The 22,124-nt window shown below is 48.3% G+C and overlaps 1 protein-coding gene across 2 annotated transcripts in view; it reads left to right on the forward strand.

Annotated features, from left to right (window-relative positions):
• Positions 1-22,124, forward strand: part of RRP9 (ribosomal RNA processing 9, U3 small nucleolar RNA binding protein) — a 679,329-nt gene that overhangs the window by 332,035 nt on the left and 325,170 nt on the right. For both annotated transcript variants that reach the window (XM_069644031.1, XM_069644030.1), the window contains exon 6: positions 3,969-4,095. In XM_069644031.1, the coding sequence (XP_069500132.1) occupies positions 3,969-4,095 (127 nt within the window). The remainder of the gene's footprint in view (positions 1-3,968; positions 4,096-22,124) is intronic.

The raw sequence follows: 22,124 nt of genomic DNA on the forward strand, positions 1-22,124 counted from the left end.
TCTTTCAGGTTTGCGAACAGCTCTTTGGTATTGGACTTGGCTTGAGATATTCGGAGGTTGTAAGAGGTTTGTTTGGCTAGAATGATTTCTTGTTTGTAGAGGGGAGCTAATTTACTCAAGTTGTTCTTGTTGACTTGTATGGGTCTAATCTCCAAGTTTTTTCACTTCGTTTCTCTTGTCTAATTGCTTTTAGATGTGGAGAAAACCAGGTATTCACATGTTTTCGGGGTTTGCTTTCCAATTTTCAGTGGTGCAATGGAGTCAAGGGATGATAACATCACTTTGTTGTACATGTCTACCATGGTGAACGGGTCTGTGTGGTCCGAAATAGAGTTCAGGGTAGGTAGAATCAAAGGGATAAGATTTTCAGAAGTGATGTTTCTTTTGTTCCTAGTGGGGACAGCTGGAGCTATGCTATCAGTATGCAGGGGAGGTGAAGCCTCTAGTGAAAAAGAGATCAGATGGTGGTCAGACCAAGGCTGAGGCATTATAGAGGTGATGATCGTTGGACAATTGTGCTTGGCAATCAAATCAAGGGCTCTGCCTTTGATGTGGGTGGCACCTGAGATCTTTTGAGTGAATCCTAATTCCTCTAAGGAGTTGTTGATCTGAGTGGCATTTAAGTCTAATGGGTCTCTAAGGCCAAGATTGAAGTCTCCTAGAATGAGGCTCTGAGAGGAATTCTTAAGGTTGTTGGAGAGGATATTCGTTGGGTCCTCTTCAAAGGAGCCTAGGGGGCCTGGCGGTCGTTATATAAGGTGAATGGAGACAGACTGGGTATTAGAGATAGTTAACTTAGCGGTGAGGGCTTCACATAAGTCTGTATGAGGCGGAGAGAGCCTCAAGAGTTAGGTTGGTTTTGGCAATTATAGCAAGACCTCCACCTCGAGAGGTGGTACGGTCAAGCCTTAAGAGGGTGTAAACATCTGGGATGGCTAGCATAATTGCTGGGCCAGCTGCAGAGTGGAGCCAAGATTCAGTGATGGTTAGGAGGTCTACATTTTCAGTTTGTAGTAGGTCTGCTATTTCAGTTGCGTGTGCCACCATAGAACGGGCATTTATAAGTGCTCTTTTTTTATTCCGTTCGGGGCCAGTTGAACCTCTGATAATTGTACCTTATGTTGGCATTTCAAGTAGTGATGGACTCTCGGAAGAGTCTGCTGTTGAGCTGAAGTGGGTGCTGGGAGTGGCCAATTTTGCACGAAGTCGTAGTACCAATGCGCAATAATATTTTAGTTAGACGGTCGTGTAATCTTGGAAATCTGGCACGTAATTTAAGGTTTCTCTGTAGTAGAGTGCAGGGTCTGGTGATCATGTCGACCTGCTTAGAGAATTCATGCACAGGTGCTTGTGGGGGTAGTGGTTGGAGAATAAATAGTCTTTTAAGGTAATTATGTGGAGGAGGGTCCTTAGTAGAACAGTGTAGAGCGGTGGAAGATGCATATTGTAGTAGGCTACGCGTGGCTACTGTCTAAGCCGTATGCGTAGAAAGGTTTTAGTACACTGATGTAAGATTAGGCATGTAAACCCCTGAGTCCAAGGGAGTAAAATTGGGTAGCTAAGCATATAGCACACACATTATAGTAATACAGTGTAGGGCTGCAGTCTATAAGCTTGCATGGCGTAATGAGTCTAACAAAACTAGCATGATGCATGTATGTGTGAGCGTATGGCTATACAATAGTAAAGATACACATGGGCAATGAACAAGCAGGCAGGGAGAGCCTTAGAGCCTTAGAGGTAAAGGCTAGTATATGCAAGTACAATCCTGGGTTAGCAAGGTAGGTACAGGCTAGATGCAATGTTAAGGTAAAGAGCCAAATGTAAGCTGAGTTGCGCCTTAGACAGTAGGGTAGTTATAGTATAGAGCATATTCAAATAAGAAGGATGTGTGGACTCTGAATATAATAAAGGTTATGCGAACAGTCAGCTAGATTTGGGTGTTATGGCAGGTTAGTTCAAGCAACGCAGTTATTGAGCCATAAATCGCCAGTTGTTGACAGCGTGGTAATTACCAGGTATGCAAGGCAATTGACAAGTAGATACGTGTAGCAAATCGTAGTTACAGGTAAATACTTGTAGCAATTCAGAAAAGAGTATTGTTTACATTATATGGGCAATCACGGGAATATAGACATTAGCCGGAGCATGAAGAGTCTGTTATGTGGCGTCGGAGTAGGTCCGGCACCCAGCGAAATGGTTCTTAGCAGGTAGGTAAAGATCATGTGAGGGGGGGGGTAGGGTCTCGGGCCCCAGTAACAGTACCTTAAGTGTCCGTCGTCCAGCAAAGGCATGTTTACGAAGTGTAGGGTCTCTGGCCACGTCAGGCAAAGACAGGCTGAGACAGGTATCAGCCTTTGTTCCTGGCCTGGCCTTAGTTCGGATGGGCGGCTCAGTCAATGTGCTTTGTCCTTTTAGCCAGGAGAGTAAAAAGACTGAAGGAGGGAAAGGGTGAGCTACAAGGTCACAGGTTACAGTGAGGTCTACTAGAAGTATTAAGGGGAGGGGAGAGTTCTTGGATCTGGCTGAGAGCAGTCTCTGTGGAGTGTTTTCTGTACTCTAGATTGCAGCTGTTGACTTGGCGAGTATACCTCAGGAACTTTGACTGTGGTTAAAGATGACCCTATTCTGCATATGAGTGGTAGTGTAGGAGAAGATAGCTCTGTAGATCTACACATCGTTAAGATAGCTCAGCAGGTTGAATGCTTGCTGCTGAGATATGTGTGTGTTTCTCCAGAGTGCAGGTTTGAGTCTCCTAAGGCAAACTCAGTATTTCATCGTTCCAAGGTTGATAAACTAGTACCAGCTTTGGCTGGGTGGTAATTGTACATAACAATGTTCCATGCAAAGTGCTTTTGTCAAAGCACTCGATACATTATTTAGAATAAAGATTTGTTGGGGTCTGTGGTGGGTTTCTGTGATAGATTTATGACGCTTGTGGGTCACACATGAAATGTACATACATCTTCCCCTTCCCTGCAATTTCTCTGTGTGCATAATGGAAGCAGTGATTCTGTCAACCAATAATTAAAACTGTCATTCTCACTTGTTGGTATGCTTTGGCTATGTCATTTTTGAAGTTGATATTGGTGTGGGGCGCAAGGCATCACTTACAAATAGGTCTTGGATGGAAGTTGCGTTGGTGCGTGCATCAGTATACTTGGTTTCAACAAGTTAAGACGGACCACAATTCTGTGTATAGAGGGTTGCCAAATGTGCAAAAGGCACTGGTAGCAATGTGAATCAATAAAGGAAGGGCATAGGAGAGGAATCCTTCAGTTTGCCTTGAGGAAAACATCTTTTAAGTTTCCTACTAATGCGTTTTGATTACTTCTGGGTTGATTTTATGATGAGAGTTCAATCAAGATGGCCATTTTTCACTATCCTAGCTATACTGATAACTTTCCTATTCCCATCTTATCTACTTTTTCCTCTAACCGCTCATTTTAGCAGCTGAAAAACAATTACGTAAATGATTAATTTGCTTTTTTTTTAGTTCCTTCGATGTACGTCTACTTTTTTATGAAGTATTTTTCATTTTTTTTTTCTTCTCTCCTTTGGGTTTACAATTTTGAACATCTAACAAAGTTGAGGTAAAATAACGTAACAAATGGGACATCAAAATGTATTGTGTAAGCTTAAAGACACATTTCACAGTTCATATCAGTGTTGAAGTTAATTAAAAATACTTTCAAATGGATCAGTTCTTGAAACTACTTTAGAAACATTTAAGGTGCACAGGAGGACTCTCGAAGTGTTGAATATGGCCCCATTTGCATGGCAGAAGAGGCTTCATATCTAAGCCTAGCAAGGCTATCGGCAGTTCAGAACCTAGCAATCCTGGAAGGTGTTGCTAAAAGGTGAACTGCAAGCGCCTTTAGTAGTAGTTTGCTTCATTGCAACTCTGTGTACACATTTGCTGTTTTATTTCTACTGTGGCCAACAACTAACAGTGATTACTTTTGTAGGTACAGCCGCCAGACCCGGCAGAGATTCGGTTATTACGAGGTCACCAGAGGCCAGTAACCTGTTTGGTCATCTCACCAGATGACAAGCATGTATTCTCAGCTTCAAAGGATTGTTCCATTATTAAATGTAAGTACAGCCGATGTCCATACCTTTCTTTTTTTTTATTGTTTAAAGCGCAGACCTAACTCAAGAACAGCCATGGTAGCCATGGTTTGGGCTGACATCTTTTAAAAGTAGCGCAGTACTGCAAGTTGCAGTCTGCATCCATTGAGATTAGTCCTCGGTCAGGTGGTGTTAAAAAAGCCACCTTTTCAGAGATTTGTGATATCGAAGAATTGTGGGGGCAATCCTAGTCAATATTGGGATCCAGTTCCAGAGGGTGGGTGAGTGACTAGAAAAGGATTGTTTGCGGATCTTCTTCGTGAGCAAGTTGTGGTTCGAGCCGGTTGGTCGACTTGCTGCAAGAGGCGCGCAACACATCCGATATTTGGAGCTTAGCCGCAAAGTAGACTGGTGTACTACGCTGGTGTCTTGTTCGGGACTGCTTTATAGATAATACATACAGTCTTAAACAGTATCCTGGCCTGGAGAGGAAGCCAGTGTAGTTTGCATAGGACGAAGGTGATCCAATCAAATTTGTGCTCTTCCATAATAAGGTATGCCACTTATTGGTGGATGGCTAATATTGGGATCTTTGAGGTGTGTGTGCCCAGAGGCTGCATGTAAAGGTTAAAAAGGATCAGTGATAGGATGCAGCCTTGGGGCACTCTACAGGAGACTGGGTGTCGGTTAAAACGCAACTTATCAATCTGAACAGCATGATATCTGCCGAGAGGTAGAAGGTAAACAAATTCAGGACAGTGCCAGAGAATCCCATACTGTTGGTGGGGAGGAAGCTGTAGTAGTTGCTGGTGTCAATTACAGCCGAGAGGTCTAGGAGGAGGCATGAACCACTCTAATTCATGATTTAGAGGGCTTCAAACACCACTTGGATGGTGGCTGTCTAGATGCTACAATTGGGGTGGACCCTTGACTGATAGTTATGGAGTTGAAGTTGTTCGATTCTGGCGAGTAAATGTGTAGCAACTATTGTTTTTTCCAAAAGAGGTCATATGAGAACAATCTTGAGGGTGTCTGGGAATTGATCCTTCAGTGAGGCATTAATGATGCTGAGGAGTATGCAGAGTACTGGGCCCATCAATTGTTTAATGATGGAGGATTGGATGATATCCTAGTAAGAGGTAGGTGTTAGGGTAGATTTCTCTTTTTGTGTGAAATCCCCACTCCCTGCGAGTCCCCCAACACTTTTTTCCTATGTACTTGGATTTTTTGACTAATTCTCTTGGGTGAGTGGGAACCTTTTTCCACAGTAACCCCTCTTTCGAAGGGATTGTGTCCTCCGGACGTATTCCTTATCTATGATATTTATATCTCCAGCTTGCTGGCCTCGGAAATATTTTTTCCCAGTAGAGGGCGCTGTGCGTCGACATCCGTCGAGTAGGTGCTCCTCGACGGCCACCATATCGACGCCGACGTCGTCATGCCTATAAATGGCCACGCGCAGCGTCCGTTGCTCAGTTCTGTTTTTCCGCGCTTCGTGTGCCTCGGAATACCGTTGCTCAGTTCGTCAGTCGATATATATTCACATTTCCTCGAGAAAACCGACTCGTACTCGATGGCTTCCTCCTCCGACCCGACGACTCCTTGGTCCGGTTTAAAAAAATGCAGACACTGTGGGAAGAAAATGTTGTTGACGGATCCTCACAGGATCTGTTTGTGGTGTCTGGGAATCGAACACCAGTGTTCGGAGTGTGAGGAATGCCTATCCATGACGGCGAAAGCCTTGAAGGAGCGTAAGGGGAAGCTCGAGAGAGGTAAGTCAGTTTTAACTTCCTCGAAAGTTTCCACGGTAGAGTCGAGACATTCGTCTCCTCACCGTCGAAGGCATTCTCGGTCTAGGTCTCGAAGTGGCTCCCACCACTCGTCGAGGTCTAGACACTCGAAAAAGAGACGAAGAAGATCCCCTTTATCATCGTCTTCTAGTTCCCCTGAAAGAGTAAATTACCCCACAAAACACACCTCTCAAGCTGAGTGGGAGGAATTCAGAAAAAAGATGCTAAGCGTCTTCGAGAAAGCGGCCTCGACCCCCTCGAAGTCAGCCGAGGGTGATACCCCGGGTGAAAAGCCCAAAAAATCTAAACACCGCGAGTCGAAGCACCCGGCAAAAGAGTCGACCCGAAAGCGCCATGAGCCATCGGGAAGTAAAGCATCTTCGACGCCATCGTCGAAAGCCCCTTCGAAGCATAAATCGGCACCATCGACGCAGTTATTGAAGGGTTCTTCGCATCCGTCGATCGAGTCGACGCCGATAAAAGAAAAACCCACGGCTACTCCACAGCCAACGGTTACACCGAGAGCCTCCGACACGACGTCGAGAACGTCGCTGACATCCTCGAGCAGGATTCCGATCCTCTCGAGTTCTTCGAGGCCTCTTCCAGTTTTCTCGACGCCTTTGTCGGCGCCTTCGAAGATTTTTACATCGACGACATCGACCTTTTCAAGGCCACTGATGATGGCTCCCTCTGCCTTAGAGATGGGTTTTATACCATTTCATAGACCAGAGCATCCCCCCTTAACTTCAATTTTTGAAGAAGGGGAAGATTCTGATCAAGAAAGGCCTTTTAGGCTGCAGAGAACCACATTACCTGAACCAGAGACTTTTGCCTCTGAAGAAAGAAGGTTGAAAGACCTTCAGGATGCATTACAGGAAGCAAGTGGCCTAGACACTTCGCCAGAAGTGGAATTTGTCAAACCAGACCCAGGGGAAAATGCTGATACCCCTTATAGATCCCTAATGTCAAGAATTATGGAATTCATGGGTTGGTCTGCGCCTTCATCTGTTTTTCAACAGGATGACCTCACAGATATTCTGGATAAAGGTCCACAGGTGAATCCTGTGGTTCCCTTTCATTCTGCTTTACAAAGGAAGATTTTAACTAACTGGGAAACTCCTGAAGTTGTCCCTGCGGTTAACAAGAAGTATAGGGTATCTGCTGCTGACCCTGAATGCCTATCTAAGCACCCTACTCCAGAGAGTCTTGTGGTCCAGGCTGCAACTTCATCAGGCAGTACATCTGCATACCCCACTGCTCCTCAGGATAGGGATGATAAAAAAATATGATGCCATGGCTAAGAAAGTCTTCTCGGCCTGTAGCATGGCTTTAAAATCTATTAATGCAACTTGTACGCTCGCTAGGTTCAGCCACACTCTTTGGGAGTGTGCTTCATCAGCGGCTGACTGCCTCCAGGAAGGAGAAGAAAGGCGCATTTTTAAATATCAGAGATGGTAAAGATGCAATGTGTGAGTCCCTTCAAACTGGCATTGATTCTGCTGACAGTATCAGCAGGGCCATGGCGGCAAGTACCACAATCCGCAGGCATGCGTGGTTGAGAAAGTCCGGCTTTGCTTCTGACGTACAGGCCAGACTTTTAAATATGCCCTTTGACGGCGCTTCCCTATTTGGTAAAAAGGCGGATGACAGTTTGGAAAAACTACAAACATCTAAAGCAGCAGCCAAGTCACTAGGAGCTGCAATCCTCCAAACTAATTTTCGTCCCTCAGGATCCTCTTGGAGAGGAAGGTCCTTTTGCTGCTATTCCTCATATGGAAGAGGCAGAGGACGGCCGACTCAAAGAGGCCAAGGAAAATGTACCCGTGGTGGACGGGGTAAAGGAAAGAAAGCCGCATCAGCAGGAGCAGGAGCCGCTTTACCTTCAGCAACTGCATCAGCCGCTCCCAAACCACTCTGAGGTCTCCCATCACAAGACACCTGTAGGGGGCAGGTTAACTCACCATCTGACGGAATGGCAGGCTATTACGTCAGATGCTTGTGCATTGGAGACAGTTGCCCAAGGTTACTGCCTGCCCTTTCTACGCATCCCTCAGAGCCATCCACCGGGGAACAGCTCTCTGAAAGTGCCGGATCCGCTCCTCTTGCAGGAAATTGTAGAACTGCTAGAGAAAGGTGCCATAGAACCGGTACCTGTAGCGGACAGGAACAAGAGCTGGTACTCCCCCCTACTTTCTCATTCCAAAGAAAGACGGAGGACTGAGACCCATCCTGGACTTACAAGAATTGAACAAGTTCCTCAAGAAGGACAAGTTCAAGATGGTAACTCTCTCTCAGATCCTTCAGGCCCTCCAGCTTCAGGACTGGTTGGTATCTCTGGACCTTCAGGATGCTTATTTCCATGTGCCAATCCATCCCAAGCACAGGAAGTACCTGAGGTTCGCAATTGGCAACTCTCATTATCAATTTCGAGTTCTGCCATTTGGGCTGACCTCCGCCCGAGGGTCTTCACCAAGCTAATGTCGGTTGTGGCTGCAAGTCTAAGGAGGGAAGGGATTCACGTCTACCCCTACCTGGACGATTGGTTGATCAGAGCAATTTCTTCGGAACAAGCTCGGATACAACTAGATTGTCTGCCACTCCCTTCACAGGCTGGGCTTCTCCCTCAATTTAAAGAAGTCACAGATGATACCATCACAGAGACTCCAGTTCATTGGAGCAGTCCTGGACACGTCCCTGGAAAAAGCCTTGCCACCAGAGGTGAGGGCTCAAGATATTCTGCAGATGGTCACCAGGTTTCAAAATGCCCAACGTCTCCCAGCCTACGACTTTTTGAGGTTGCTAGGCCTCATGGCATCCTGCATATCCCTTGTGCCAGAGGCTCGCCTGAGAATGAGATCCCTTCAGTGGGCACTGAGGACTCAGTGGTTACAATTCTCAGGGAGGATGACAGATCTCCTCCGGATTCCGGACAAGGTAGCCCACGACCTTCAATGGTGGACCTCTCCAGAGAACATCTTGAAAGGAGAACTGTTTTGGCAACCATGGCCGGAGATAACAGTAGTCGCAGACGCCTCGCTCACGGGGTGGGGAGCCCATGCCAACGACTTGACCATCAGCGGTCGTTGGTCTCCATCGGAGTTCAGACTACACATCAACCTGTTGGAGCTGAGAGCCATCAGACTGGCACTGAAGGCTTTTCTGCCGTCTGTACGGGGGAGAAACGTCCTGATAATGACGGACAATACAGTGGCCTTGCACTACCTCAACAAAAGAGGAGGCGTAGGGTCACTGCCACTGTGCAGAGAGGTGATGCAGCTCTGGTTTTGGGCAATTCAGGAAGGAATCTCTCTATCGGCAATTCACCTAGCCGGAGAGAAGAACTTGACAGCGGACGCTCTGAGCAGGCAGAACAGTCTCCCACGAATGGGAGATAGCTCAGGAAGTCCTTCAAGAGATGTTCACCCTTTGGGGAACCCCTCAAGTGGATCTGTTCGCCACCAGTATCAACAGGAAGTGCGACAGATTTTGCTCAAGGGAATTTCCTCCGAGAGGAGCTCTAGGAGACGCGTTCGTAGTGGACTGGGAGTTCCCACTTCTGTACGCGTTTCCTCCGGTCCCTGTCATTCCTCAAATGATCAGGAGGTTGAGAAGGTTTCGGAAGTCCATAATCCTAATTGCCCCGGATTGGGCCAGGAGAACGTGGTACCCAGACCTTCTGGACATGTCCATCTGTCCTCCAATTCGTCTACCGTACAGAGAGGATCTTCTCTCGCAGAAGGGAGGTCAGGTTCTCCATCCAGCCATCAAGACCCTCAAGCTTCACGCTTGGTATCTGAAAGGTTGAGGTACAAGGATTGGGACCTTCCAGATAACGTCATGGAGGTGTTGCTTTCGGCCAGAAGACCAGCAACTAAACCTCTATACTGCTGCCGTTGGAATAAATTTTGCAGCTGGTGCAGAGAAAAGAATATCAAACCCTTTTCATGTGGTACATCTGCGGTCTTATCCTTCTTACTTTATTTGGCAAATTCAGGCCTTCAAGTTGGCACTATTAAGGGCTATCTCGCAGCGCTATCTATCTTTAAGCGCACTGCAGAGGAGCCATCGTATTTCAAAATTCCATTGGTAATACAATACCTGAAAGGTCTAACTAATGTTTACCCTCCAAGACCATTCCAAGTTCCCTTATGGGACTTAAATCTAGTTTTAAACTTCCTAAAGGGTGCTCCCTTTGAACCACTCCACTCTTGTTCATTGAAGTTTCTCACCCTCAAAACTGTTTTATTGGTAGCATTAACATCTGCTAGAAGGGTTAGCGAGATACAAACCCTATCTTGTAAACCTCCTCATACAACTTTTCACAAGGACAAAGTAGTTCTACAGGTGAAGCCTAACTTCCTCCCAAAGGTAGTTTCGGAATTTCACATTACTCAGAAGATTACTTTACCTTCATTCTATCCTCCTCCCCATCCGGGGAAAGAGGAAGAGAGACTACACAGGCTGGACCCTAAGCGAGCCTTGAGTTTTTATATCAGTAGACTTGCTAAAATTAGACAAGCAGACCAACTCTTCGTAGGTTACGCAGGACATAAGTTTGGATTACCAATAACCAAACAAACCATCTCCAGATGGATTATTTTAGCCATTCTGGAATGCTACAAACTGGCAGGGAAAGAACCCCCTCAAAATCTAAGGGCTCATTCGACCAGGGGTATCGCAGCATCCTCAGCTCTTCAAAGAGGGGTACTAATTAGAGACATATGTGCGGCTGCCACATGGTCGTTTGCACATACCTTTACCAAATTGTATAGCCTGGATTCCTCCTCTAGTCAAGAGACTAGATTTGGCAAAGCTGTGTTACACTCTGTTCATTCTTGAAGGGTAATATGGCATCTCTTACTCCCGCCTCCAATCACATACCACTGCTATGGGAGTCTATCATAGATAAGGAATACGTCGGAGGGCACAATCCCTTCGAAGAACAAGTTACTTCTTACCTTGTAACGTTCTTTCGATGGGATGTTCCTCCGACGTATTCCTTATCGCCCCTCCCATCCATCCCCGCAGTAACATTTCCCTTGTGGTTGCAGCTTACGCTCCTTCAAGGGTAGTAACCATTCATACAATAACTACTTTACTCTACAAAATGGAACTGAGCAACGGACGCTGCGCGTGGCCATTTATAGGCATGATGTCGGCGTCGATACGGTGGCCGTCGAGGAGCACCTACTCGACGGACGTCGATGCACAGCGCCCTCTACTGGGAAAACATTTTTCCGAGGCCAGCAAGCTGGAGATACAAATATCATAGATAAGGAATACGTCGGAGGAACATCCCATTGAAAGAACGTTAAAAGGTAAGAAGTAACTTGTTCTTTACTCTGATGCAGGAAACCTTTTCGGCCTCTGTAGGATTTCCTTTCGGAGTTATGCTTTCCTTCAATTTTTAGACATCTATTTGTGAAGCAACACACAGCACCTTCTGTGCATTGTTGTCATAAGCTCCTAGAGCTTCTCCTTCATTGTCTTTCTTTCCCTGACTATCTCTTGCAGCTAGCAGGGCAGGGGGGGATACCTTTTATCCTAACTGGGTTTTCTTTGGCGAGATCAGCACACACCACCCTATGTGGAGTGCTTAAGGGGTACAGTGCATCTCTTTTCTTGTCTCTCCAGTAACATTTCGTTACTGTGGTAAGCCCGTCTGTTCAGTCTGGTGGCAGTGCACCTTTAACACAACTTTTGTCATACTTGTTTTATCAGAGGCTATAGTTGCAGCTCAGATAATGCACATAAGGTACACCATACCAAAAATAGTGGTCTTACTTTTTTAAGCCCTGAACAAGAAGATTCCGAAGAGGACAAAGGATGTCCTCTGCAATTCCGACTGCCAGAGCCTGTTGAGTTGCAGCTGCTGTCCGTAACTCATCACTCCAGTCGTCATGGAAGATATGAAGAAGACTATTTTCTCCCATGGACTGGTGGGCCTAATCAGTCTTGAGACGACCTACAATTTGCGCCCTTCCCAGAAGAGCTGCGACCCCAGGGCTTGCAAACCTCCAATACCTGTGTTCCTGTGCTGCATAGCTGTGCAATGTTACGGAAGCGTGGTTTCGCCGGCAACCTTGTGGGCATCCTTCCAAGCCTGCAATGATTTGAACCAGCTCCAGAGAGTGCCCTCACCAGAGGCAAGGACCAGGAAACTGAGTAGAGTTGACAGCTGCGACAACAGTCTGTCCACTGAGCCTGTAGAAGGCACCAACAAGCAATCACTGTGTAGCTCTGTTTCTGGGCACCCCCTGTGCGAGTGCTGTTGCCAGATCCACCAAAGTCACATTCTCCACATCATCGGGACCGAAGAACAGGAGACCAGGTCGGCTGGCTCTTCAGCGCTGGAACCGTCCTGCAGCCAACACCTTCAACCAAAGGTATTGTTCACACCTCGTTATAATCTACATGGGGTCTGCTTGGGGCATCCTGTGACTCTGGTGGCTGCAGAAAGCTTGTATCATGCTACCCCTCATGTTAGGCAAAGTTTGTATGCAGTACCCTTTGGGACCACTACACACGACTAGGACTACCAACCTTTGGTATAAGTCTGTACCACATAGCTTTTGGTAGCCAGCTGAGCTGGCAGACTTATTTCAAGAGGGAATGTGAGCTTGTAATGAGGTTACACAGAGGTCTACAATTACAAGTATTCAAATAGACACTTAAACTCAAGGTTTCTTGGTAAAACACTTCTTAATTTATTACAGTCATTTAGAAAACATTTACTAAAAGGAGGCAATCAATATAACACAAAAATATCCTACAATACTTCACACTAACCGGTTCTGAAACATTTGAACTAGGAGCAAAATGGCATTCAGAGCAATTGAAGTAGGAGTAAAAAGGCATAAGTTAATAAAACGAATATTAGAGTTACTTTAAAACAGTGCAAATAGTTTGAGTTCACCAGCGGAGTTGGTCCAATGCAATAGGTAGGCCAAAATCAATGGGCTAGTGTCTTGTATAGGTAAAAACGGTTCTGGTAGATAAACGGAAAAGTTTTTGCCACGGTTCTCGGAAGTAGTTCTCAGAAGAAAGTTATGTCGGGTCACAAGCTGACTAGGCCAGCAATTTGCCAAACTTTCACAAACTTTCACAGTGAGAGATAAATTCTCGGTCGGGTTTTCACAGTACCTTATATTGAAGAAAAAGATGCAGTGGAGAACTTCTGTTCCTGGCAGTTCCTACAGATCTCGATTTTCCTGAGCCTCAGTCATGAGGACAAGAGGGAGGACATCGGGGGACTCATGCACTGCACGGGGACTGGTCACAAAGCTGGCAAACTGGCAATGCTTCGATTCCGGTAGCTGTCTTCAAGCACACAAACTGGTGTCCTTCTCCCTGGCTATTCAGTTTCCTGCAGCACTCTGAGGAAAATACAACCCGCTATGAGAATGGTGTCCAGGTGGCTTATACGTTGATTGGTCCTACCAACTCAAAGCAAGAAGTCGTCCTTAAAGGGCTTCTCTGTCGAGATGAACTTGGCGATTCGGACCTTCAGCAGGGCTCCACCGGGCAAACCAACGGTCCAGTAGTTGCAGCAGCTGTCCTTTTCCAGCTCGTCTTCGGTTCTTTCGTTCCAGTGGTCGACTCTGCCTTAAAAGGCGAGTCTCTTGGCTTGGAAACATTTTTCTCCCATTCATTCCAGCATAGCTGCCACTCACCCAGCAGGGTGGCTGTCCTTGCCGGACAGTCAGCCAGCCAATCACACCAGAGTGCATTTGGGTCTCCTAGGAGTCCAAGCACAGTGTGTTTCAGGCACCTGCCTCACTTCCTGCCCACCCAAGACAATCAGGCGCCAGAGGAGGTGTTCAGTCCTGAAGACCGCCAAAGGCATAGAAACAAACGGACCAAACATAGTTTGGCGCTCAGAGACAAAATCTAGAAGGACCTTTCCAAAAAGAAAAAAGACTGGGACCTGATTTAACAGAGGGGGCTCAGACGCCATCTTAAACATGGCTCCCGTGATTTAGCGCTACCGGTGTTCGCGGTCGTGAAAAATCATGGTGGTTTGTTGTAAAACCACTGCCACCAGCCATTTCGATAGGAAAGGGTAGCATTTGACTGCTACATGAGTTTCTAGACACGGGATATTGGGTAACCCCTCCAGCACTCTATTGTAAGATAGTGTGTGCTGGGTCTAGGAATTTAAAAAGACTAGTAAAGTCAATTTAACTTTACGTTCTCTGAGAAACAGTAGTTTATCCCAGAGAAGCTATTTAAACCTTGGAATAGTCTAAAAGGCTTCCCTGTGCTCCTGCACTGAGGCTGCTGTGTGAAACACATGAAAAGATGATGCCTATTGAGTTGTCTAAAAGTCCATAATCCAAGAATCAAACACAGAAAACAAACCGAATTAAAAGTACAAAGTCCTAAAGGTCAGCAAAAGAGCTGGGGGTCTCTAAGGTAGAGAGGAATTGGCACATTTATGAGAATTCTTCCTAACACCCCGGAACTCCATAGAGTAACATTGGGGGTGAGGATTCGGGTGGGGGGGGGGCAACCCTTTGTACTCTCAGCGGTACAACCGCCTGCTCTAGGACACTGGTCTAAGGGGCACCTATTCACAGGGTCCTCATAACCTCCCTGAGCCTATTCGTAACCACAGACCTTACTTGCCTGCAACTGTAGGGATCTCTCCTGGATCCTAGTACTCTGAACACTGTGCTTTGCCCTTTCCCGACAGTTTCCTGGCCAACCTCACGCCCCTGGTGACCCAGTGGCCCATCTGAACTTTGAGAGACTAGTACAAGATGGGGTTGGACTGTTTAGACAGGATTGGGTTGATGTTTTAAAAAGTTATGCAGAGTTTGGAAAGTTTGCATATATGTTTACAGTTGGTTTACGATCTGATTTGCTATCCTAAAGTTACTTTTCCCAATTGAAAAGTATTGCAATTGACCCTGTATATATGTATGGTTTTATAGTACTTACCAGAACCTAGAAGTGTAACAGTGTGCCCTAGTAACATGTCTATTTTTATATAACTCTTCAGTGTGTAAGCCTTTCATTGAACCAAGGTATCCTCTGAGGTCTTTGTACCCAACTACAGCCCTCATCTCTCCTTAGACTAAGCCTGGCTGCTCGCCACGATGCCATAATCGTGGGTAGTTGATGCTCATTTTAAGAGGTGTAACCCTGTTCACCCTAGGTGGGCTTTCGTAAATTCTGGCACACAGTGACTTTTGTAAAACCCCCTAACAGTAGGTTTGAGGGTGGCAGCGTTTTTAGGCGGTCCAGGGGGGAGGGAGGAGAGAAATCAGTCCTGAGGGGCATTGTGCATGCTGAGGTGCCGAGGAGTCAACACTCGTGGAGGTTAATTGGATAATCTGTTGGGGGGGTGGGGTGGGTTGGGGTTTTGAAAGAGGTCCTAAATGACTGCACGGGGCCCAGTAGGCCTACCGTTCTGACCCCTCCGAGATGCATCGCTGGACATCCTTTCGACCCTACACACCCTGATGTTGGAAATTCAGAAAAGGATGACTACGCCGACCCCAGCACCGGCCATGGTGGCCCTGGATCAACCTCTGGCGAAAAAGCGGAATTGGCACCCTACGCTGCTGCATCATCCTCCACCAAAGCGCCCGGTGCTTACCCCAGCCCAGCCCCCACATGCTCCACAGGGACCCAGACACTGGGATGGACGCGGCCATGGTGCCTACGGACGACAACGCCATGGCTGGGCGGTTCGCTGCAGCCAAGAGCTTCTCCCCGGACGAGGTGGGGTTGTTCCATGCCATGGTCGCCAGAGCCTCCAAACTCTTCCAACTGACGCCAGAAGAGACAAAGAAGGATGGTGTCCTCTTCCAACAGTGCAAGTCCAATAGGAAGACCATCCTGGCGACCACCTCTTCTGGATGATGTTTGGGAGGAGGGCCTAGCTTGGATGGAGAAAATGTACCGGGTGCCGGTGTCCGCACCCAAGTGCCTACATTAACAGCCTTCGCCGGACTCGGCAGCAGCGAGGAAAGAAGTCGTGTAACCCTTTGTCTTCATCCTACATCCCTCCAGATAGCGAGGGGAAGAAGTTGGATGCTATGGGAAGAAAGGTGATCTAATTGGCGGCATCAACAGTCAAGGTGGCCAACGCACTTGGAATCCTGGCCAGGTACGACAGGGAACTGTGGTATAAGATGGCCCCGATTCTGGAGTTCCTGCCTGACTACAAGCGGGTCGAGGTGATCTCCATCCTCCAGGAAGGGGAGGTGACACCCGACCATGCCATCGCAGTGGCCCTGGACATCGCGGACATGGGGTTCCGGCAGATAGGGAATGGTGTCTGCCTCCATCGTTGTGGCTGGCTGAAGGCCACCAACTTCCGCCAGGAGGTCCAGACGAGGGTGCTGGACATGCCTTTCGGGGACAACCTCTTTGGGAAGGCCGTCGACTAGTTGTTGCAAGCCATTAAGACGGACACGACCCATGGCCTGGGCACTCTTCAGCAACAGTGCTCTTCCTTTCGTGCCTCTGGCGGGAAATCCAGCAGACCGTCGAAAGGTTTCGGTGGAGGGTGCGCTTCGTACCGTCAACCCTCCAGGTGCACGACCCAGGAGGCCTACAGAGGCCATTCAAGGCTTTTGGTGGAGGTGGCCAACATAGTCTCCCCCAAGGCGGCAAGCAGGCCCTGAAGCAAGACTGAACCGGCTGGGACGTCGGGCCCCCACCCATGCACCCTGGTGGGAGGCCGGCTGGCGGGCTTAGTTAGCGAGTGGAAGATCTCCACCGACTGATGGGTGCTGGACGCTCTCGCCCACGGGCACACTCTAGATCCAGAAAGAGTGTCTGCGGATACCTCTGGTGGCCCGGCAGGAGCAGCACATCCTTAGCTATTGCAGGAAGTACGGGCCATGATAAGAAAAGGGGCGATGGAGCTGGTTCCAAAGCGACTCCGGGGCTCCGGATTCTACTGCAGATACTTCTTGGTAATGAAGAAGGCTGGGGGCTGGAGGCCCATTCTAGACCTGCGACATCTCAACAAAATGCCTCGAGTCCCAAAAATTCAGGATGGTCACGTTGCAGCACGTGCTCAGCCAACCGGAAAGCCCTTCCAATTGAAGGCCATCCTCCTCTTTGGACTGAAATCGGTGGCCAGGGTGTTTATGAAGTTCCTGGCACCTGTGGTGGGCCATCTAAGTCTCCAAAGAATACACGTGTACCCTTACCTCGACTGGCTCATCTGGGCTGAGTCAAGAGAGACTGCTGTAGACCACAAGGAGGTGACCGTCTGGCTGCTGATTGATCTGGGGTTCTCCGTCAACTATACAAAGTCCTGCTTGATGCCATCGCAGAACATGCTGTTCCTGTGGGCCAGTTTCAACAGTTTCCTGCCTGGCTGCTCCCTCGGAAGAGAGGATAGCTGTACTGCTGGGCAAGGTGCAACGGCTGTTGGCACTGAAGACTGCTGCAGTGCGGACCATCAAGTCGCTGCTCGGCATGAATCGTCGTGCATCTACCTGATCCGGCCCTGCAGGTTGCGGATGTGACCCCTTCAGATTTCGTGCACGCTCGCTGGATCCAAGTGTCCGGAACATTCGCAGACAAGATTGCTCTCGACGAGGAGTTCTGTCGAGCGATAAGGTTGTGGGGTGTATGCTCCAACATCTCCAGGGGCACAGGATTTTAGACCCCCCGTACCAGGAGACGGTCCCCACTGATGCTTCCCTGGAGGGCTGGGTAACCCACACCGGACATCTTCACGCCAGAGGACTGTGACTGCTGGAGGAGAGGGGTCTCCACATCAATATCCTGGAGGTTTGGGCAGTGTTCTGGGCCTTCAAGTCGTTCCTTCCGTCCTTCAAGGGCAAAGTGGTGAGGATCATCATGGACAACACCACCACGATGTTCTACATCGGGAAGCAGGGGGGCACCTGATCCCCCAGCACTCTCCAGAGAGGCACAGGTCTTGTGGCACTGGGCCATCGCCTAAGAGATGTTACTCATCCCCTTTCACCTGGCGGGAGTCAAGAACACCATCACTGACTCTCTCAGCAGGGAGCTTCGCCCCTGCCATGAGTAGGGACGGGATCAGGTGGACCACATCTTCAAGTGGGGCTGTTGGGGAGAATTCTCAGAAATGTGCTAATTCCCTTCTACCTTAGAGACCCTCACCACTTTTGCTGGACTTTTGTATTTCTTATCTGGAGAGAGTGAGGCCTCCCCCCCCCCCCACTCTCTCCTGTCTTTTTCTGTGATATAGACTCTGTTTCCTTTGACTTTGGAGTCTGACAAACTCCATACGTATAATCTTTACATTGTCATGCAGCACCTTCAGTGCAGTGGCACAGGGAAGTCTTTTAGATTTCCCAAAGTTTTAAATACCTTCTCTTGGTGAAACTACTGTTTCCAAGAGCAGTGAAGTGAAATTGACTTTACTTACATTTTGAAACTTTCTAGACCCAGCACACACTATCTTATCATAGGGCGCTGGAAGGGGTTACGTTGTATCCCCTTTGTCTAGTTTCTCATCTAACATTTTAATGTTTCCTTTTCTACAATTAATGGTTGGTGGCAGTGCTTTAATTTTTTACTACCATTGTGCATTTATACCGTGGGCTGCAATCACAGCTGCAGTAAGGCACCCATGGGGTCCCATTTTGTCAAAATGGCCCCAGTCTTGTTTTTTCACCATTTTTTGTTGGAAAGGTCCTTCTTGAGATTTACTCTGTGCGCCAAACCATGTTTGGTCCCTTTGTTCATTTTGTCTTTGATGGGATTCACAAGTGAAGCAGTCCTCTGACTCCAGCATGTCTGGCAGGGGCAGAAAGTGAGGGAGGTGCCCGAAACTCCCTGTGATTAATCCCGCTCCGGTTACACGAATGCACCCATAGGTGATTGGCCGGCTGGCTGTCCTTGGAGGACAGCCACCGTGCTGTGTGATTGACAGCTAGGCTGGAATGAAGGGGAGAAACCTGCAGAAAAGGCAAGCTTTTTGGCTTTTGGAAGGCAGAGTCGACCACTGGATGAAGGAATCCGAGGAAGGGACACCTGCTGCAACGCCTGGACTGTTGGTTTGCCCGGTGAAGCCCTGCTGCTGTGCCAAAGCTCTGAATTTGCCTCGACTAGAGAAGCCCTGCAAGGACGACTTCTCCCCTTGGGTTGGTGGGACTAATCGACCCCAAAGTGAACTCGTTTGGACATCCTCTCGGAGCTGGCTGTACTTTACTATTGCTGGGGCTGGAACCAAAGTGCTAGGGAGAGGAACATCAAACTGAGTGCATTGCTTTTAAGTCGGACCCGTGTTTCAGGAAGTTCTCCCGGACTCCCTTGAAGCAGGACTGACCAAGCCTGAGCCCCCTCAACAGAGTGCTCGACCCCAGATGCAAGGGAAGTCCAGAGTGGTATCCGTGATACCGCAGTGGTGCTATTTGCTATAGGCACGAGGAGCTGAAACCGCGAAGTGCCACTGAATTGAAGTTTGCCATTTCTGCCGCCGACCTTCCCATTGCAGTGCAGGAGTAGTCAGAAGACCTCCCTCTTGTCGCCATGACTGAGGCCCAGGAACACCAGTATCTACAGAGCTGTACAGGAACAGAAGCATGCTGGAACCATTTCTTCTAACCAAAGGTACTGTAAAGTTAAGAGGACTTACCTCCTGTTATGTAGCCTTACTTGCTCTCAGTTTGGACTTGTCTTGGTTAACCTTGCAGAGTTGCTTACAGCTTTGCCCCTCACAAGCCTCCCAGCTTGTGGCCCTTCAAGTGATTATATTTTCTACAAACCTTTCTAAAAACTTTGTTGAAGACTTTTATATGACTGCCAACGATCTACAGCCCCCCTTTAGACTTAGTTCAACTAACATTGACTGTGCTGGCTACCGGAGGGACTCTTCTTACCTCTGACTTTAACCCTTTCCTGGAGGAAAGGTAAGGCACAATTTATTTTGCATTGGAGGGTTCAAAAAGTACTTACCAGTTCATGAATTATTTGTTAACCTTTGTTTTATTCCCCTATCTAACCTTTATACCAAACTCAGTATTGCTCTAAATGTGTCCACAGTGTCCTAGCTATTTAAGTCACCTGTGGGTGTAGGAAGTCTGTGTGCCTTCCCCAGGGGGTATCAACTGATTTAGAGAGAGAAACAGTGTGCTTTGATGTGTTGCATGTTTTGCTCCCTTCTGAAGAAGGCTTGTATAACTGTTAAATAAATCAATAATTGTTTAATCCAGAAACTTTGTAAGAGTTTGTTTGAATAATTGTCATTGTGAATCTGAGTAAAAGCCCTACTGCTCATATTGACCCCTCTTGAGATAAGCCTGGCTGCTCAGCCACACTACCAACCTGTATAGTAGACTTAAACCAAAGGTTGGGTTCCTATTGCCAGGAGGACAAGGTTGCTGTAGTCTCCCAAAGGGTACTGCACACATTCTTGCCTAACGGGGGCAGACCCAGATGGATCTGTTAGCAATGACGATGAACTCCAAATGCCAGTTATTTGCCAGCCGGTTTCACTAGCCGAGGAGCATGGGCGAGGCGTTCTATTTCCGGTGGGAAGGCCTGTTCCTATACGCGTTGCGCCTCCTGCTGCGAGTCATCAATCAACTCAATCGTTGCTGATGCAGGATGACCTCGTCGCTCTGGCATGGCCGAGGCAGATTTGGTACCCGGACCTTCTCAGCCTGTCGTCACCTCCGGTCAAGCTGCCAGTGGTCGTGGACCTGCTCACCAAAGGAGGCGCAATCGTGCCTCATGACCCTGGATCGCTGAACCTGAGGGCTTGGCTCCTGCAGCCCTAGAGTTTGGAGGGTATGAGTTGTCGGCGGACTGCAGGGAGGTTCTTGTCAGGGCTATAGCCTCATAAACTCTTAGTGCTATGTGGTGCCGGGTGCAGAAGATCAACCCTCTGAGGGACACGGCGCCGCAGATTCTTCCTTACTTGTTGTCCTTGGTCAAGGCGGGGCTGGCGCACACCTCTATCGAGGTACATATGGCAGCTATCTCCCGCTGCACAAGGTCTCCAGGACGATCTCTTTGGTCCCACTGTCTCATCAAGGAGTTCCTCAAAGGACTGTTTTGATCGTTCCCGTTGGTGAAAGCGCCTGCCCCGGCGTGGGAACTCAACGTGATGCTGATGACGCTTATGTGGGGGCAGAGGGGGCCCACTTCGAGTCTATGCATCAGGCCCCTCTCGAGTTCCTTTCATGGAAAACAGCGTTTCTCTTGGCCATCACCTCTGCCAGGAGAGTAGGTGAGATCCAGGCCCTTTCCTGCAAACAGCCATATCGGACTTTCACAAGTCGAGGGTGGTGCTGCGGACATACCCCTCCAACAGACTTTGCACTCGCTGGACCTCCCTCTCTCCTGCGGGCTCTCTCTCCTGCGGGCTCTCTCTCCTGCGGGCTCTCTCTCCTGCGGGCTCTCTCTCCTGCGGGCTCTCTCTCCTGCGGGCTCTCTCTCCTGCGGGCGCTCTCGCTCTCGTCTTGTGCGGTTTTCAACAGGTCATATGCATTCACTCTGCAAACACCTACAGAGAAAGTCACTTGAAGGGAGGAAAATAAGTGGTTAGTGCGACATGAGCTTAGTTCAAGGTTATAGAGACTGTTTCATCACCTGGCAAGTCTTTAAAGTCCAAAAACGCCACCCTAGCTAAAGGCAGTTTGCAAGTCAGCAACTAAAAAAGGAGACCTAAAAATGGACTTAAGAAGAGGACACAGGCAGCAGCTTGGGTCTGTGGTAAGATGGGGTTGTCCTGGGGCACCTCTATGTGCACTCCACGCTCTGGAGCGACTTCCTGGAATTAGGTAAGCGATACTTTTTCCCCACAGTACCTTTGCTTTGAAGAAAGTGTTGTGTTGGCTCCTCTGCGATGTGGCAGCTTTGGACCCGACCTCCGGATTCCTTGCTCTGGTGGCGAAAGGCAGGACAATGGACAGTGTATTTAACCAGCAGTCTTGAGGGAGGACCTATAGCACGACTTTCAGCAGCTTCTTGGTTCACTCTGCGGTTTTGGTGCCTTTTCAGCAGCACCAACAAAGGACACAGATCGCCCAGTAAATCTTCTTCGCTTCCTGCAGTCCCACGCTCTGGTGAGGGGGTCTGGGTGAGTTGTATCGGATCTCTGGAGTGTCCTTATGGGCTCAGCACAGATTTGGATGGGTTCGACCTTTCCACAATGATGCACTCAAAATGAGCAGTAGGTCTATTGGTATTGGGGTTAAGCAGGTTTGGAAGCTTCTAGGCCCTCGGGAGTTGGCTCATTTCAAAGTTCGTGTTGGGACTGGTTGTTCCCACCAGCCAAAGGGAAGGAGTCCTCTTCGG

The sequence above is a fragment of the Ambystoma mexicanum genome, chromosome 2p (genome assembly GCF_040938575.1).
Source record: "Ambystoma mexicanum isolate Mex_15411 chromosome 2p, UKY_AmexF1_1, whole genome shotgun sequence".
Lineage (NCBI taxonomy): Eukaryota > Metazoa > Chordata > Amphibia > Caudata > Ambystomatidae > Ambystoma > Ambystoma mexicanum.